At 53.1% G+C, this 17,785-nt stretch overlaps 2 protein-coding genes across 2 annotated transcripts in view; both read left to right on the top strand.

The window, feature by feature from the left end:
• The window catches only part of LOC104694877 (lysyl oxidase homolog 2), a 51,496-nt gene extending 34,649 nt beyond the window's left edge, over positions 1 to 16,847 (top strand). Inside the window, 11 exon segments of the mRNA XM_039564445.1 lie at positions 50 to 233; positions 2,909 to 3,060; positions 4,351 to 4,518; positions 6,133 to 6,298; positions 7,089 to 7,332; positions 11,598 to 11,676; positions 11,678 to 11,714; positions 13,143 to 13,179; positions 13,181 to 13,277; positions 14,419 to 14,530; positions 16,425 to 16,847. Of these exon segments, the coding sequence (XP_039420379.1) occupies positions 50 to 233; positions 2,909 to 3,060; positions 4,351 to 4,518; positions 6,133 to 6,298; positions 7,089 to 7,332; positions 11,598 to 11,676; positions 11,678 to 11,714; positions 13,143 to 13,179; positions 13,181 to 13,277; positions 14,419 to 14,530; positions 16,425 to 16,504 (1,356 nt within the window). The 3' untranslated portion in view covers positions 16,505 to 16,847.
• Positions 16,848 to 17,149: 302 nt separating this feature from the next.
• LOC120411134 (lysyl oxidase homolog 2-like) overlaps positions 17,150 to 17,785 on the top strand; it is a 39,560-nt gene continuing 38,924 nt past the window's right edge. Inside the window, 1 exon segment of the mRNA XM_039564157.1 lies at positions 17,150 to 17,162. Within this exon segment, the coding sequence (XP_039420091.1) occupies positions 17,150 to 17,162 (13 nt within the window).

Below are 17,785 nucleotides of genomic sequence, written 5' to 3'. Positions count from 1 at the left end.
TGCCACTCCCAGGCTGCGGTGACCCCACTCCTGCCTCTGTCTCTTCCAGCAACCCCTGGTGAGGCTGAAAGGAGGAGCCAACACCGGGGAAGGCCGGGTGGAGGTGCTGAAAAACGGGGAGTGGGGGACAGTGTGCGACGACAACTGGAACCTGGTGTCGGCCAGCGTGGTGTGCCGGGAGCTGGGCTTCGGCAGCGCCAAGGAGGCCATCACGGGAGCCAGGCTGGGCCAAGGTAAGGACCTCCACAGCTCCAGGAGCTCCTGGTGCCCTGAGTTACAGAGCATTCCGCCCTCAGGGACATCCCATAATTGAGGGCACGGCGGATTTTTGTCGGGATGTTCGGTTTGGGGAGCAGGAATTTTTTTTCCCTTACCTTCATAAAGTCTCTTGGGGCCAGACTGGAATTATGTGACTTAAAAAGATTCCCTGAAAAAAAGTCTGGGGATGATGAGTTTGACCTTTTGCTCAGGCAGCTGTTCCAGTAATTAATTCTTAATTATCTCATCTGCTGCTCTGAAATTCCCTTTGAGCCCTCTAGAACCACACCATGGAGTAATGCATTACTAGAAGGTTCCTGGCAAAAAACGAGTCCTGGAGCCAGACTTCAAATGCTCCAATTTAAGACCAGGACAGTAATTTAGCTCATTATAAACAGAAGGGCATTTGAGCAGCTCATAGCCAGGTTTGGGTTTGGATTTCCTGTCTTTGGGAGTTGGTTTAAATTCCAAAATGTGGTCAGTGGTGAGTCAAAGGCGAGCTGAAACCACCTGGTGATTCCCACACCTTGTTCCCATGGTGGAGACCCAAAAAAAAAATGACACCAAACCCTCCTTGTGGGAATAACCCCAAAAAACTGACACCAAATCCTTGTTGTGAGGATAAAGGAATGGGAGAAATTTTGAGAATGAAGGAATGGGGGAAATTTTGAGAATAAAGGAAGGGGGGAAATTTTGAGAATGAAGGAAAGGGGGAAATTCCTTCCAGTTGGAGAAAGGGAGGGAAGGAAACAACACGTGGGTGTCCCAAGTCTGGGAAGCTCTAAAACATGACCTGTCCGCTGGATTTGCCAAAAACCCTCTTGTGGTGGGATGGAATCTGCTGATGTGTGGAACGGGATGGAGGAACCAGCTCCATCATCCTGGGGTGGGTGGAAGTGGCTGCCACGTGGGGGAGCAGAACGTGGAACACGCTGTTCCTGCCACATCCCACAGCCTGGAATCTCCCCCCACGCGCTTCCCTTTCTTTTAACGCTCACAATCCATCAGTGCTCCCTGTCAGGAGCATCCCTTGGGATGGGGGACGTCCCTCCGGCAGCCAGAGCGTCACGTTTTGGTTGGAAAAGGAGCTTTTGTTGGCCCTGGATGTGCAGGGAGCTCTCCAAGCTCTCAAGGCCGTGTCCTTGTTTGCACTTTTGTTTGGTTCCAGCTGCATCCCGGGGAATTTGGGTGTTCTGAGGCTGCTTTGAAGGATCAGCCTCACCGTGGGTGCGAAGGGGTTGAATTGCACAGGGTAAATCAGCTCCCAGTGCTTTAACTGGGAGTCCCAGTTAGGGCAGAGGGGGAGAGCAGAGCCTTCCACAGAGCTTGGGCTGGGGGAGGAGGGTTTATCCCACCTTTATTAATTGGCAACAATTAATTAACAACAGATTAAACAACTCATTCTTATTCCCACAAGAGGGGAGACACTGAGCCCAGAGCTCATGGATGTGCTGATGTCCTGCGAGGGAGAGCATGGAATTAAACTCCAGGGAGTAGGTGAAGGCAAGTGTTGGAAGGACAGGCCAAATCCTGGTGGTTTTAAGTGCGATGGCATGGGAGGAAGTTCAGTTTTCCTCACATTTCATCCCATTTTGGCTCCATTTCAGTGCCCCCATTGCCATAATTTCCCCAAGAAGAGCAGCCCTGCCAGGGTTCTGTGGCTCACTGAGGCCCTGCCCTTGTCCTTTGTCATCTTTGTCATCCTCGTCATCCTCATCATCCCACTGGAATGACTTTGCCAGGCTGGGAATGTCGGTCTGGATCTCTCCTGCATTCCTGGAACTTCCCCCTCCAGCTCCGGTCAAGGCACTCCTCCCTCTCAGCCCCTCGGTGGCTGCAGAATGACCAGGAAGTGCTGCCAGCTCCAGATGGGAACCACAAACAGGATTTTAATGAGAGAGAGGCAGAACAAAAACGGGACGAGATTCCCATTCCCCAGCAGCCTCCCCCGGGAATGTCCTCCCACCCTGCCCACATGTGGCGTGAGGGTGGACACAGGGCTGCCCAGGGTGCCCAAACCCCACGGACTGTGGGTGAAATGGAGCCCAGCACATTCACATCTCCGCCTTGGTCGTTCTTTCCCAGCACTTTTGGCAGTTCCCTTCCATGTTTTTCTGATGGAAATTCCGATTTTCTGCTGCCGCTCATCCTGGGAGGACCCAAATTATTCCATTTCTGTCCCAGCACCTCGAGCCCCTTCTCTGCAGTTGTTCACTGCTGTTTCCCTCAGCTTTCTGCCCCAGATTTCTTTTCCTGACCCCTCATCCCTCCCCGTGGGTGTTTTATTCCCAGCCAATGTGCCGATGTCCCGGTTAAATGTCAGGCCTTGAGCGGGAGCAGATCCCAGCACAAAGACCCAGCCAAAAGGTCACCAAATTGGTGAATTCCTACAGCTGAAGTTTGTAAATGATGGAACAGTGGAAATTTGGCTTTTCCTGGGATTCCTGCATGCTGGAGTCACAGGGAATACTGGAAAGAATTTAACGGTGGAATTATTAACCATAACCTCACGGCTTTTTGTTTTATTTTTACAAGAAATCAGCAGATTTTTTCCAAGTTCTGAATGCTGGAGGTCACTGTGGTATTAACAGCCTGCTGGGGATGTTCCCTCACCACCCAAAAGGACTTTTTTTCCCTGTTTTTCCCCAAGGAATGGGTCCCATCCACCTGAATGAGATCGACTGCACGGGCTTTGAGAAGTCGGTCACGGACTGCAAGTTCAACACCGAGTCCCAGGGCTGCAACCACGAGGAAGATGCTGCTGTGAGGTGCAACGTGCCAGCCATGGGCTTCCAGAACCAGGTGAGGAGCTGAGGGATCCAGGTGTGAGGGAATTTCGGGCAGGAATCGGGCAGGAATCGTTTCACCCAAGCCATGAGTATTTGGTTTAGGTTTTCCCTAAAAAAGGAGGGAAAATGAGGAGGATGCTCCCTTTTTGTGCTGAGTTTTGAGCTCCTCTGGACATGCCAGAAGTTTATAAATGAGGAAGGCCAGGTTGGATGGGGCTTGGAGCAGCCTGGGAGAGTGGAAGGGGACCCTGCCCACGGCAGGGGGTGGAATTAAATGATTTTTAACCCAATTGTCAACCTTTTCCAACCCAGCCATTCCATGATTCTGTGCTGACTGCACAAACCAGACACAGATTCCTCTGAATGCTCCTTCCAAGGGTCTAAAGGAGCAGGGAAGGGAAGCTTTCCCAGGGAATGTTATTCCTGCAGCTGGTCCAACCCACTTTGAGCTGCTGGGCTTGGCTGGACCATCCCCTGCCAAAGTGAGAGAAGAACTGAACTCCCTGAGCTCGAGCCCTGAGGAGACTCCGAGTGCTGCTCGATTCCTGCACGGTTTTCCAGTGCCTTCCCCGGGACACGATGCTGCCCAACCCGAGTGCCCTGAGTCCTGTTCCCTAGGGATGGGTTGGGAATGTGTTCATGCAGTCTTGTCAGAATTCCTTTTTGCCAGCCAGAATTCCCTCTGGCGGGGGAAAACCCTCACCAGGATTTCTCCAGCTCTGTGCTAAAGGCGGACCTCTCCTCTCCTCTCCTCTCCTCTCCTCTCCTCTCCTCTCCTCCTCCTCTCCTCTCCCTCCTCTCCTCTCCTCTCCTCTCCCTCCTCCTCTCCTCTCCTCTCCTCTCCTCTCCTCTCCCTCTCCTCTCCTCTCCTCTCCTCTCCTCTCCTCTCCTCTCCTCTCCTCTCCTCTCCTCTCCTCTCCTCTCCTCTCCTCTCCTCCTCCTCCCTCTCCTCTCCTCTCCTCTCCTCTCTCTCCTCTCCCTTCCCTCCTCTCCTCTCTCTCTCTCCTCTCCCCCCTCTCCTCTCCTCTCCTCTCCTCTCCCTCTCCTCCCTCTCTCCTCTCCTCTCCTCTCCTCTCCTCCTCTCCTCTTCCTCCTCTCCTCTCCTCTCCTCTCCTCTCCTCTCCTCTCCTCTCCCCCACTCCCATCTCCTGGATCCCTCCTGGAACTTCCAGTTTGTCACTGTCCAGCTGAGGATATTCAATGATTCCAAACTCCCTGCATTGTTGAGGAACAAACCTTCTCCCCCACCCGCGCCCTTTCCTTTGGGGCTTTCCCATGGATTTACGGGTTTTGTGTCCTGCAGCTTCGCCTGAGCGGGGGCCGCAACCCCTACGAGGGCCGTGTGGAGGTGCTGGCCGAGCGCAACGGCACCCTGAGGTGGGGCACGGTCTGCAGCCACAACTGGGGCACCGTGGAGGCCATGGTGGTGTGCCGGCAGCTGGGGCTGGGCTTTGCCAGCCACGCCTTCCAGGTGAGCCCCCGACCCGCCCCGAGCTGGGGTCACATCTGGATGGGTGGGGTGGGGGGTGCTGGAGGAGGGTTATCCCAAAAAGAGCTTCGTGGGTTGAGCTGGAGAGACCCTGAGGGTGAAAGCTCGTTCCTGTGGAGGTGGGAATTTGGAGCAGAAGGAGCTGGGGCAGTTCTGTTGTTTTCTCAGAGCTCAGGTTTCCCGACATTCCCCGATCCCTGCTTGGGCTGATGGCTGCCTGCAGGTTCTTGTCCCTTCCTGAAATGCAGAGGTCGGGTTCAAACTGGTGTCAAGGCACCTGAAAAAATGGGATTTTGCTCCTGTAGCTGCTCCAGTGTGCAGCCCTGAGCAGCAAGGCTGGATCCAGCTCCATGAATTGCTGGTATTCCCTGCTCCTCTCCTGCCCCAAACCTGCCCCTGCTTGTGCCTGGCCGGGGGTGACACCTCAGTTTTACCCCATCCCTGGCAGTGTCCCAGGCCAGGCTGGATGGAGCTTGGAGAACCTGGAATGGTGGAAGGTATCCCTGCCCTATGGCAATGAGCTTTAAGGTCCCTTCCAACTCAAACCATTCCATGATTTCTGCCACCCTGGGCTCATGGACAGATCCCAACCATTCTCCATGGATCTGCCGGTCCCCAGGGATCACTCTGGGGTTGGATACCCAGCAGGAAGGAGCTCCTGGCAGGAGCTGCCCACGTGCTGCTGCAGCAATTCCCCTGCTCCAGCTGGTTCCTCCAGCTGATTCCCCCCATCAGATCCCGGGAGCTGAGGATCTCCCTGTCCCTGAGCGCCGGCCTTTCCGACTGCCTGCCTCTGTTGACCACAGCCCTGAGAGTCCAGCGAGGAACGAGGAGTTTTTTCCTTGAGCTGAGGCTGCTGGAATTTGGAACAGAAAAGGCCCTTATGCTGCCCCAGCTCGGGAGCATAAAGCCCCAGTGTGCAGAACAGGGCAGCCCTGTGTGCTCCCGGCCTTCCCAAGCAGCCGGGGGCAAATGGGAGCCGTGGGACACCGGGGTTTTCTTTTCCTGGAAACGTCCTCCCAGCTTGGACACGGACAGATCTGATTGGATTTTTTTTAAAGTTTTCTCCCCTCCCCGTCTCCCAAGCTTTGGGGTTGGGTGTTAATGTGGTGTCATTCCTGTTAGGTTTTGTAAATGATGAGAAGCAATGGAATTTCATCAGGAAGTGGAACGATGGGACAAGGGGGAATGGCTTTCCCACTGCCAGAGGGCAGGGTTAGGTGGGATTTTGGGAAGGAATTCTTCCCTGGGACAGCAGTGAGGTCCTGGGCTGGAATTCGCAGAGGAGCTGTGGCTGCCCCTGGATCCCTGGAAGTGTCCAAGGCCAGGTTGGAGCACCCTGGGACAGTGGGGGGTGTCCCTGCCTTGGCACTGGATGGGTTTTGTAAGGATTTGGTGACAAACCTTCTGCTTCCCTGAGTTCCCTGCTCCAGCATCCTTTGGCGAGATCCTCCTCCTGGATAATGTGGGGTCTCGCCCTGATCTTCCTCAAAGGGAGAACCCACCTTTTAGGCGGGTAAATATTCCCCTAAGAGCCACCAAACCCCAAGCAATGTGTGCAAATGCCTTTTCCTGCCTTTTTATTTTTGTGCCCAGGAAACGTGGTACTGGCACGGGGACGTCAGCGCTGACGACGTGGTCATGAGCGGGGTCAGGTGCTCGGGGACGGAGATGTCCCTGTCCCACTGCCGGCACGACGGGGCCCACGTGTCCTGCCCCAGGGGAGGGGGACGCTTCGGGGCCGGCGTGTCCTGCTCCGAGAGTGAGTCACTCGGGATTTCTTGCACCTCGGCACGAGGGGTGTGCCCGAGGAATGGGGTGACCTGGATACGTCAAACAGCGGCAAATTCTTCCTCCCAGAGAGGCTTTGGCTGGGGCTGCCCCATCCCTGGAAGTGTCCAAGGGCAGCTTGGAGCAAGATGGGATTGTGGAAAGTGTCCCTGCCTGTGGCAGGGGGTGGGATGGGATTTAAGGTCAATTATTCCCATATAATGAATTGTTCCCCCCCCCCCCAGGTTTTTCCTACTCAGAGTAGGATTAGGCTGGATGTTCAGGAGAAATCCTTCCCTGTGAGGCTGGGGAGGGGCTGGGATGGAATTCCCAGAGGAGCTGTGGCTGCCCCTGGATCACTCTGGAAGTGTCCAAGGCCAGGTTGGGAAGGGCTTGGAGCACCCTGGGATAGCGGGAGGTGTCCCTGCCCATGGGATGGGATGGGATTTAAGGTCAACTATTCCCATATGGTGAATCATTCCTCCCCAGGCTTTTCCTACTCAAACTCAGAGTAGGATTAGATTGGAGAAACTGTTCTCTTTGAGAGTGGGGAGGGGCTGGGATGGAATTCCCAGAGAATCTGTGGCTGCCCATCCCTGGAAATGTCCAAGGCCAGCTTGGAGCACCCTGGGATGGTGAGAGGTGTTGCAGCTGGGAAGTGGCCGAACCTTGAGACCCCTTCCCAACAACCCATTTGCACAGCGCATCCTCCACCTCCAGCAGCCACTTTTGAGGTGGCTTTATTGAATTTATTGAATTTAAACCTTTCTTCCCTGCTCCAGCCGCCCCTGACCTGGTGCTGAACGCGGAGCTGGTGGAGCAGACGGCCTACCTGGAGGACAGGCCCATGTTCCTGCTGCAGTGTGCCCTGGAGGAGAACTGCCTGGCCAGCTCTGCCCACAACACCTCGCTGACCTCAGGCTACCGGCGCCTGCTGCGCTTCTCCTCCCAGATCCACAACAACGGCCAGTCCGACTTCAGGCCCAAGAACGGCCGCCACGCCTGGGTGTGGCACGACTGCCACCGGTGGGTGCCACACACGGGGCTTGGTGGCCCCGGGGGCAGGGATGAGACACTTCAGTTCTGCCCCGGATTGCACCTCGGTTTGCTGGCTGTAGGCAGCACTCCCTGAATTTTGGGATTAAATTTGCTGGTTGTAAGCAGCATTCCCTGAATTTTGGGATGGTTTGCTGGCTGTAAGCAGCATTCCCTGAATTTTGGGATTAAAGGCACCTTGGTTTGCTGGCTGTAAGCAGCATTCCCTGAATTTTGGGATTAAGTTTGATGGTTGTAAGCAGCATTCCCTGAATTTTGGGATTAAAGGCACCTCGGTTTGCTGGTTGTAAGCAGCATTCCCTGAATTTTGGGATTGTTTGCTGGCTGTAAGCAGCATTCCCTGAATTTTGGGATTAAAGACACCTTGGTTTGCTGGCTGTAAGCAGCATTCCCTGAATTTTGGGATTAAATTTGCTGGCTGTAAGCAGCATTCCTTGAATTTTGGGATTAATTTTGCTGGTTGTAAGCAGCACTTTCTGAATTTTGGGATTGTTTGCTGGCTGTAAGCAGCATTCCCTGAATTTTGGGATTAAAGGTACCTCAGTTTGCTGGTTGCAAGCAGAATTCCCTGAATTTTGGGATTAAAGGTACCTCAGTTTGCTGGTTGCAAGCAGAATTCCCTGAATTTTGGGATTAAAGGCACCTCGGTTTGCTGGTTGTAAGCAGCATTCCCTGAATTTTGGGATTAAGTTTGCTGGCTGTAAACAGCATTCCCTGAATTTTGGGATTACAAACACTCGCTCCCAAGGGAAAAATCAGGGCCTGTGACCACAGTCTGGAGATTAAAGTCTCAACATTCCATGTCCAGCTAATCCCAGATAGGCCCAGCCCAGCTGATGTTGTTGACAGAGTTGTCACATTCCCAAAGCACAGCATCCCTCTTTGGAGCTGGCTGTAAGCAGCACTCGCTGGATTTTGGGATTAAACTGTGCCATTTGTGGGGTTTCTGCAGGAATTAGGGCCGGGCCTGCAGCCTGTGCCCGGGGCTGGAGTGGGGGAATTCCCTGGGTCTGAAACAGCCACTGGCACTGGAGAGGAGGGAAAGGAGAGGAATTCTTTCTGTCTGAGCTGTGGGAAAGGCAAGATGGGGGTTTGAGGGGAGATTTTGGGGCGTGGGGGAAGGTGGGGTTGTGGGGAATTAGAGATGGAGCAGCTCTGCCGGGTGGAAAGGCTGAGGGAATTGGGAATGCTCAGCCTGGAGCAGGGAAGGCTCCAGGGAAGGCTCCCAGTGCCTGAAGGGGCTCCAGGAGAGCTGGAGAGGGACTTGGGATAAGGGAGGGAGGGACAGGACCCAGGGAATGGCTTCCCACTGTCACCTCTGACAGCAGAGAAACTGCCTTAATCCAGTGGGAGTTACAGCTAAAAAAACAGGGATATGGGCAAGAAAAGTGTGGAGCTTCCCTTTGGAGACATGTGTGTGCATGTCCCACCCCTGGAAGTGCCCAAGGAGACGCTGGACAGGGATGGGAGCAATGGATGTGCAGCAATTCCCCACCCTCTGATGCCACCTTTTATTGGGAAGGGAAATTGCACTGGGCTGGGCAGCAGCATTAGAGGAAATAAATGGGATATTGGGATATTGGGAAGGAATTCCTCCATATGAGGAGGGGAGGGGCTGGATGGAATTCCCAGAGGAGCACCTGGATCCCTGGAAGTGTCCAAGGCCAAGCTGGAGCAACCTGGGATAGTGGGAGGTGTTCCAGGTGGCAGGGGGTGGATGGGATGGGATTTAAATCCTTCCAACTCATTCCAACCCATTCCTTGATTTTGTGACACCTGGGAACGCTGCACCCACCACATGCAGAAAAATGCAGCCACCTGAGCAGTTTCTCACCTGGAAAAGGACCCCAAAATGCTGGAATTCTGCATTTTCCATCCATCTCAACCCCACTAAAACTGTCAGTGGCTGGGGAGGTGTTTTGTGCTTATTTTTTTATAGAAATTCACCCCATAAATGCATCGTTTTTCAAGGAATTCAGACAGTTTTGGGTAAACCAAGGGAGGAAAGGGAGCTGGAAGCCATCCAGGTGCTCTGGTGTGAAAGGAGGGCTGGTACAAGGTGGATTTTGCTCTATTTTGGGGGGAAAGGGAATGAAATAAGTCCATGCACAGCTCCTGTCCTGTTTTAAAAACTGGGGAAACCACCAGAGTGGTAAATTTTAAATCTAAAAGTCCTTTCTAATCTTCCCAAAGAGCTGAGTGAGGTGAAAAAGGGGGAACTCGGAGCAATTTTGGACACCGTGGAAGTGAGGTGGCATGGGAAAGGGTGAGGAGGAGGCCAGCAGCCATCTGTGCTCCAACCTGGATCCCATTTGGACAGACAGGGATGAACTCAATCCCTCTTCAATCTTTCCAGGCTGTGAACAGGGAGTGTAAACAGCCCTGGAGTGACTCAGACATAGCTCAGAAACTGAGTCAGGCTTGAGAAGCTCAAACTCATCAAATTCGGGGATTTGAGCCAAATCTGCCTCAGATCAACAGCCCGGCCTTGGCCTTGGGGCTCAGCTTTGCCTCCTGCCCCGGGAGCTCCTGTTTGCTTGGATTTGGATGTGGAAGTAGAATAAAAAATGGGAAAGACCCTGAGCAGGGAGTGCGAAATGATTTTCATTCTGGCAGGTGGCAATTTGTGGATTTTGGGGGGTTTTTTTTAGTGAAGGGAAAAGCAGGGAAAATTTCCTCCCCTTCCCTCCTTGCTCCTCCCCTATCTGTAAATCCATGAGCAGTGGTGGGAGTGGAAGTGTTTAAGCCTTGATTATTTTTCCAGCTGGGAAGGAGAGGATTTATGCCCCATTTTCTCCTTTTTAAAAAAAAAAAAAAAAAATTAAAGCAATTGGTTCTCAATTAGGCCCTGTCTGGGCCTCACTCTGAGCTGAGCTTTGCAGATGGGCCCAGCTGGGTGTCAGTGCAGGGTTCCAGGGCTGGGATAGGCATTCCCAGAGCTGGGATAGGCATTCCCAGAGCTGGGATAGACATTCCCAAAGCTGGGATAGGCATCCCTATAGCTGGGATAGACATTCCCAGAGCTGGGATACCCATTCCCATATCTAGGGCAGACATTCCCAAAGCTGGGATACCATTCCCATATCTAGGACGGGACATTCCCAAAGCTGGGATAGGCATTCCCATATCTAGGGCAGACATTCCAAAGCTGGGAATACCATTCCCAGAGCTGGGGTGACACTGAGTGATTTAAGGTTCCCCCTCCGGTTGTTTCCCCTGTCCCTCACGCTCTGGGTTTGCTCCCAATTCCAAGGCCGGGCTCAAATCCAAGGTGTTGCATCAGCATAACCTGCCCTGCTGTGCCCAGCCCTGACCACGTGGAGCCACAGCTGGGCTTAATCCGGTATTTCCAGCTCATTCCCTGCTCTGCCAACACCCATGGAGTCCAAGCTCAGCTTAATTCTCTGCTGAGCCAGCAGTGGGGCATAAAAACCCCGATGTCCCCCGAGTCCAACGTCACCCAAACCCTGCTGGGTCTGACTTTGCTAATCCGGGATCTAAACGCAGACTCTGGGCTCGCTCCTGGCTTTTGCTGTGCCCAGCAGTGCTGGAATGTTCCCCAGGCTGGGCTGACACCGACACTTCCCAGTTTAAAACCAGGAAAGGTCTCCTGTGTGAGAGTCCAGCTCTGAGCAAGGTGAGAGAGAAGCTGGTCCAGAATGCTGATAAATTCACATTCTGCTGCTGAAAAAAATTTAATACATTATAATTAATTAATTAATAATATTGATTGGTTTGATGGATTGATTTAAAAATTAATAAATAAAAGCAGCTGGTCTGGGCACACCCAGCTCTGTGGGGAATATTCCTGGGAATGATGGGGCTGCTCCAAGGGATGACCTAGGGGATTTTTTCCCCCTTCCTGCCACTGTAAAACACCGTGATCCCACAAAAGCTGGAGCAGGACTCTTCCCTGGAACAGCTTTAGCACTTTATAAATGTCCCAGGCCAGGCTGGACGGGGCTTGGAGCGACCTGGATAGGGGGAGGTGTCCCTGCCATGGACAGGGCTGGAATGGGATGATCCTAAATCCCTCCCCATCCAACCAGTCTGGGATTCCATGTAAATAAACACCCAGAGGGCAGCAGGAATGGGGTGATGGAGCCACCCAGGATTATCCCCAGGAATATTCCTGGCTGGATTTCTCGCACTCCTGCAGCTCCACTCGGCCCCCTCAGGCCCTGGTAATGAAAGGGTTTTCCCTCGGGATAACTGTCCCTGTGTGCGCCCCACAGGCACTACCACAGCATGGAGGTGTTCACCCACTACGACCTCCTGAACCTCAACGGCACCAAGGTGGCCGAGGGACACAAGCGCCAGCTTCTGCCTGGAGGACACGGAATGCGAAGCAGGTCTGTGCCAGAGCGCCGTGTCCCGGGAATTCCCTCCTCTTCCCAAGCAAGGGATGACAGCTGCCAAGGGCTGAATGTGGCCTGGCAGGAGCCAGGAACCAGTCCTGGGAGGATGGGTGGGATGGAGGATGGAGGGATGGATGGAGGGATGGATGGATGGAGGGATGGATGGATGGAGGATGGATGGATGGATGGAGGATGGATGGAGGGATGGATGGAGGGATGGAGGGAGGGATGGATGGAGGGATGGATGGATGGAGGAGGGAGGGAGGGATGGATGGATGGATGGAGGGATGGAGGGAGGGATGGATGGATGGAGGGATGGATGGAGGGAGGGATGGATGGATGGATGGAGGAGGGATGGAGGGATGGATGGATGGATGGATGATGGATGGATGAGATGGATGGATGGATGGATGGAGGGAGGATGAGGGAGGGATGGAGGGAGGGATGGATGGGGGGGATGGATGGATGGATGGATGGATGGGATGGATGGATGGATGGATGGATGGGATGGATGGACGGATGGATATGGAGGATGGAGGATGGATGGATGGATGGATGGATGGATGGAGAGGAGATGGATGGATGGATGGATGGATGATGGATGGATGGAGGGACGGATGGATGGATGGATGGATGGATGGAGAGGAGATGGATGGATGGATGGAGGGATGGATGGAGGATGGATGGATGGAGGATGGATGGATGGATGGGATGGATGGATGGGATGGATGGATGGGATGGATGGATGGGATGGATGGATGGGATGGAGGGATGGATGAGGATGGATGGATGGATGGATGGATGGATGGATGGATGGATGGATGGAGGGATGGATGAGGGATGGATGGATGATGGATGATGGATGGATGGAGGGATGGATGGATGATGGATGATGGAGGGATGGAGGGATGGATGATGGATGATGGATGATGGATGGATGGATGATGGATGGATGGATGGATGGATGGATGGATGGATGGATGGATGGAGGGATGGATGGATGGAGGGATGGATGGAGGGATGGATGGAGGGATGGATGGATGGATGGATGGAGGGATGGAATAGATCGATGGGACAGACAGATGGAATGAGATGTACAGACGGATGGATGAATGGAATGGAATGGACAGACAGATGGACGGATGGACGGATGGGAACCCCAAGGTCCCCGGTTCTCTTTCCACCCTCAGCTCCCTCCATCCCAACTCTGAGCTGCTCCAAAACCCCAACTGTGCATTTTCTGCTCCCTGCCAAGCGAGGAATCCCAGAAGCCTCCAGCGCACGGGGTTGGAAGGGGGCAGCTCCTTAAACCTCCCCCTCACCACCACACCAGGACCTTAGCACTGCCCATGGGGAACAGCCAGGAATTTTCTGGGAATCCAGCTGTGGATTTAACACTTTTTGCCTTTAACTCTCATTTAGATGTGCAGAAACAGTACGAATGTGCCAATTTTGGGAGCAGGGATCACTGTTGGCTGCTGGGACGTTTATCGGCACGACATCGACTGCCAGTGGATCGACATCACCGACGTCCCGCCCGGGGATTACCTCTTCCAGGTGGGAAAAACAGCATTGTGACACTTGTCCTGCTTTTATCCTACCAGTTTTATCAAGAATTTACCAAATCAGTTGATTTGACACTTCCCACTTCTGTTTCTAAAGGGATTCTATTCCCAGATGCCTAAAAGGTAAAGGATTATCCAGCAGGATTACAAACACTCGCTCCCAAGGGAAAAATCAGGGCCCGTGACCACAGTCTGGAGATTAAAGTCTCAACATTCCATGTCCAGCTAATCCCAGATAGGCCCAGCCCAGCTGATGTTGTTGACAGAGTTGTCACATTCCCAAAGCACAGCATCCCTCTTTGGAGCTGGCTGTAAGCAGCACTCGCTGGATTTTGGGATTAAACTGTGCCATTTGTGGGGTTTCTGCAGGAATTAGGGCCGGGCCTGCAGCCTGTGCCCGGGGCTGGAGTGGGGAATTCCCTGGGTCTGAAACAGCCACTGGCACTGGAGAGGAGGGAAAGGAGAGGAATTCTTTCTGTCTGAGCTGTGGGAAAGGCAAGATGGGGGTTTGAGGGGAGATTTTGGGGCGTGGGGGAAGGTGGGGTTGTGGGGAATTAGAGATGGAGCAGCTCTGCCGGGTGGAAAGGCTGAGGGAATTGGGAATGCTCAGCCTGGAGCAGGGAAGGCTCCAGGGAAGGCTCCCAGTGCCTGAAGGGGCTCCAGGAGAGCTGGAGAGGGACTTGGGATAAGGGAGGGAGGGACAGGACCCAGGGAATGGCTTCCCATTGGAAAAGGGGAGATATGGATGGGATATTGGGAAGGAATTCCTGGCTGGGAGGGTGGGAGGGGCTGGGATGGAATTCCCAGAGCAGCTGGGGCTGCCCCTGGATCCCTGGAAGTGCCCAAGGCCAGGCTGGAGCCCTGGGACAGTGGGAGGTGTCCCTGGACATGGCAGGGGTGGCACTGATGGGCTTTGAGGTCCCTTCCAACCCAAACCATTCCAGGATTCCCTGACTGAGCCTTTATTCCCTGATCTGCCTTTATCCAAGTCATTGCTCTCTCTTTGCAAAACAATTTGTATTTTTATTTTCTGCTAAAAAAACCCCAAACCCTGCTGTAAAAAACAACTGATTGTGTATCCTGCCAAATCCCCCTTTCCATAACCCCATTCCCTGTCCTTCCATCCCTCCCAGGTCGTGATCAACCCCAACTACGAGGTGGCAGAGTCGGATTATTCCAACAACATCATGAAATGCCGGAGCCGCTACGACGGGCAGCGCATCTGGATGTACAACTGCCACATAGGTGAGGGCTGCTGCCATGGGAGTCCTCCAAGAGGGACAGGGATGCTCCAAGGGTTCCTCTCAGACAAGGAATTGCATGTTTTCCCCTCATGAAAAGCTCTGGTGCAATCCAGTGCCGGAATAAGCGCCTCGGGAAACTCCTCCTTCCCAAAATTAAATTATTTTGCCAAGCTGGGAACTCTTCAGATCACAAAGCTGCTCTTGGAAAACGAAGCAGTGGGAAAGAGCCCTCTGTGCCTGGCAGGAATTAAAATGCCCCTGGAATGTCAGGGAAAACGCAGTTTTCTTGGAAAAATGTAGAATATTACCATTTGGCGTCTTCTTTAGGTCATGGAAATATCGAAGCCAATTTAATTTAAATTTGGCTTAGTCCATTGTCAAAACCCTTTAAAATGGAATTAACTTGGGGACTTTTAAGGACTGCTTTTACCACAGACAGTGAATTAACACAACTCCCTGCCCAGCTCCAAACACAACCAGCTTGGAAAATTCCCTCCTTCAAGGAACGTTTTTTCCTGGAAAAACAACAACAAAATCCACGTAACCACTGATTTTTCTCATTATTTTGTTGGGATTTTAGCAGAAAGTTCTCGTCTTGTGTGTCACATTTCAGATGTGACCTAGCTGAGAGAAGTGAAGCCCATTGGGATGGGCTCTGCAGCTGAGCTTGGAAATATTTCCAGTTCAAAATCAAGGTTTTAGCTCTCATTGTGTCCTAATTAGAGAGAAATTAGGGTTTGGTGCTGGTTCAGAGCACGCCGAGCCCTCGCACCCTCACAGGCCTTGTTAGGCCTCACTTCATTTTTCAGCACCAAACCAGTGACATTTGGGTACTTGAGTCTTGCAAATCCACAAAAGACTAATCCAGCTCTCCTGGGGACTCCTGCTCGTGCCACTTAGGCTAAGATTTAATTAAAGCTTAATTTAATTAACCCCAAACCTTTGAGGCCTTCATTTCCAGGGCGCTGGTTCCACCCAGTCCCGGTGTTCCCAGGTGTTTTCCCTGGACTCTCCCAGTGTTCCCAAGCATTTTTCCTGGCCTCTCCTGGTGTTCCCAGGTGTTTTCCCTGGACTCTCCCGGTGTTCCCAGGTGTTTTCCCTGGGCTCTCCTGGTATTCCCAAGTGGTTTTCCCTCTTCCTGCTCACCCTGTGCTCTCCTGGTATTCCTGAGTGTTTTCCCTGGGCTCTCCCTGTGTTCCCAAATGCTTTTCCCTTCTCCTGCTCTCACCCTGTGCTCTCCTGGTATTCCAAAGTGTTTTCCCTGTGCTCTCCCAGTGTTCCCAAGTGTTTTTCCCCCTTCCTGCTCACCCTGTGCTCTCCCTGTGTTCCCAAATGCTTTTCCCTTCTCCTGCTCTCCTGGTGTTCCCAATTGTTTTCCCTGGGCTCTCCCGGTGGGTGTTCCCAAGTGTTTTCCTTGGCTCTCCCTGTGTTCCCAAGTGTTTTTCCCTCTTCCTGCTCACCCTGTGCTCTCCTGGTGTTCCCAAGTGTTTTCCCTGTGCTCTCCCTGTGTTCCCAAATGCTTTTCCCTTCTCTTGCTCTCACCCTGTGCTCTCCCAGTGTTCCCAAGTGTTTTCCCTGTGCTCTCCTGATGTTCCCAGGTGTTTTTCCTGGGCTCTCCCACTGTTCCCGAATGTTTTCCCTGGGCTCTCCCGGTGTTCCCAAATGCTTTTCTCTTCTCCTGCTCTCACCCTGTGCTCTCCTGGTATTCCCAAGTGTTTTCCCTGGGCTCTCCCGGCGTTCCCGAGCGTTTTTCCCTCTTCCTGCTCACCCTGTGTTCCTGAGTGTTTTCCCTGGGCTCTCCCAGTGTTCCCAGGTGTTTTCCCTGGGCTCTCCCGGTGTTCCCGAGTATTTTTCCCTGCTCCTGCTCACCCCGTGCTCTCCTGTGGCCTCTCCAGGTGGCTCCTTCAGCGAGGAGACGGAGCAGAAGTTCGACCACTTCAGGGGACTCACAAATAACAACGTGTCCGCCCGGTAGAATTCCCACTAATTTAAGGAAGCCAGGACTCCTGCTCCGGCCCTTCCCGAACCACTGCACCCCCAGGAAATCGAGCCTCAATCAAACTCTGAACTTCAGGGGAATCCTTCCCTGAAGAAGCCTCTCCCTCCCCGGTTTAGGTGCTCAGGCCACCCCTCGGTGCCTCCTGCAATTCCAGCCCCGCTCCTGGCGGGAGCTTCCAGCTCCCCTCGGCTCCGGCTCTTCACCATTCCAAGGATTTCTCCCGCACTTTGCAGCACCACCTTTCCTCACAGGCGAGCACCCCTCGCCTCGGGTTGGGTGCCAGCCACCTAAAAGTGCCTTTTCCCTTCATTTCCAAGGAATTATTGGGAATTTCCAGCTCTTTTCCACTCTCACCGCCTCCGTTTGTGCTGCCGCTTCCTGCACTCGGCTCCTCCTCAGCACCGACTCCAGTTCAGCAAGGAAATACAAGGAAAGGGAACAAAAAGAAGGAAAAAAGGAGCAGCTTTTTGTGAGCAGAACAGCGTAAAGCTGAATTTAATAAGTGAAACGCTTGGATCCAACATCTCCGGAGGGGAGCAAAGGCAGAACATGGAATTTCCCACGGAATCAGAGCTCCCTGAAGCCACCCCTCAGCACCCAGAACTCAGCAGATTCCCGGGGATGAGGCCTCAGGGCTGGGAATTCCCATCCCGCAGGGATCATCCACCCAACAGATGCTGTGCCCATCCAAAAATCACCTCCCAGCTGGATATTCCATCTTTTCCTAAAGGATGAATCAGGCAGGGTGTTGTAGCCTCGTGCACCTTGCAGAGGGAATTCCTGGCTCTCATCCCCAGGGATCTGCTCCTGTGGGAATTCCCAGTGGTGCTCCCTACGCTCCTCTGTTTGTTTGAGGATGCTTTTTTTTTTTTTGCCACAGAGCTCCAGCCACAGCTCATCCCATAAAAACCTTTTCCCTGGGGAAAAAAAAAAAATCACTTTAGAAGCCTTTGGGGTATTTCTTCTCACAATTCCTGGAAGTTTGGGGGTTTCCCCTCTTTTTCCACGTCCTGGATTTCCAGCTGATTCCGCAGGGGATTAAAACTGGCTGCAAACTTCCCCAAAACCCCACCTCACAGGGATGGTGTGAGGCTTAAAAATGCAGAAATATTTGGAATATTTGTCATTTCTCCAGTGGCCCAGAGGGCAGCTGGAAAAGGGCTTTAACCTCCTGCAACTGGGAAACTCCAGTTTTCCCTCAGAATTCCAGACTGGAGCACGAGCAGAGCCTGGGATGGGGTGGAAGCTCATCTTAAA

The sequence above is a fragment of the Corvus cornix genome, chromosome 22 (genome assembly GCF_000738735.6).
Source record: "Corvus cornix cornix isolate S_Up_H32 chromosome 22, ASM73873v5, whole genome shotgun sequence".
In the NCBI taxonomy this organism is placed as follows: domain Eukaryota; kingdom Metazoa; phylum Chordata; class Aves; order Passeriformes; family Corvidae; genus Corvus; species Corvus cornix.
This window is presented reverse-complemented; position numbering and strand designations above follow the sequence as displayed.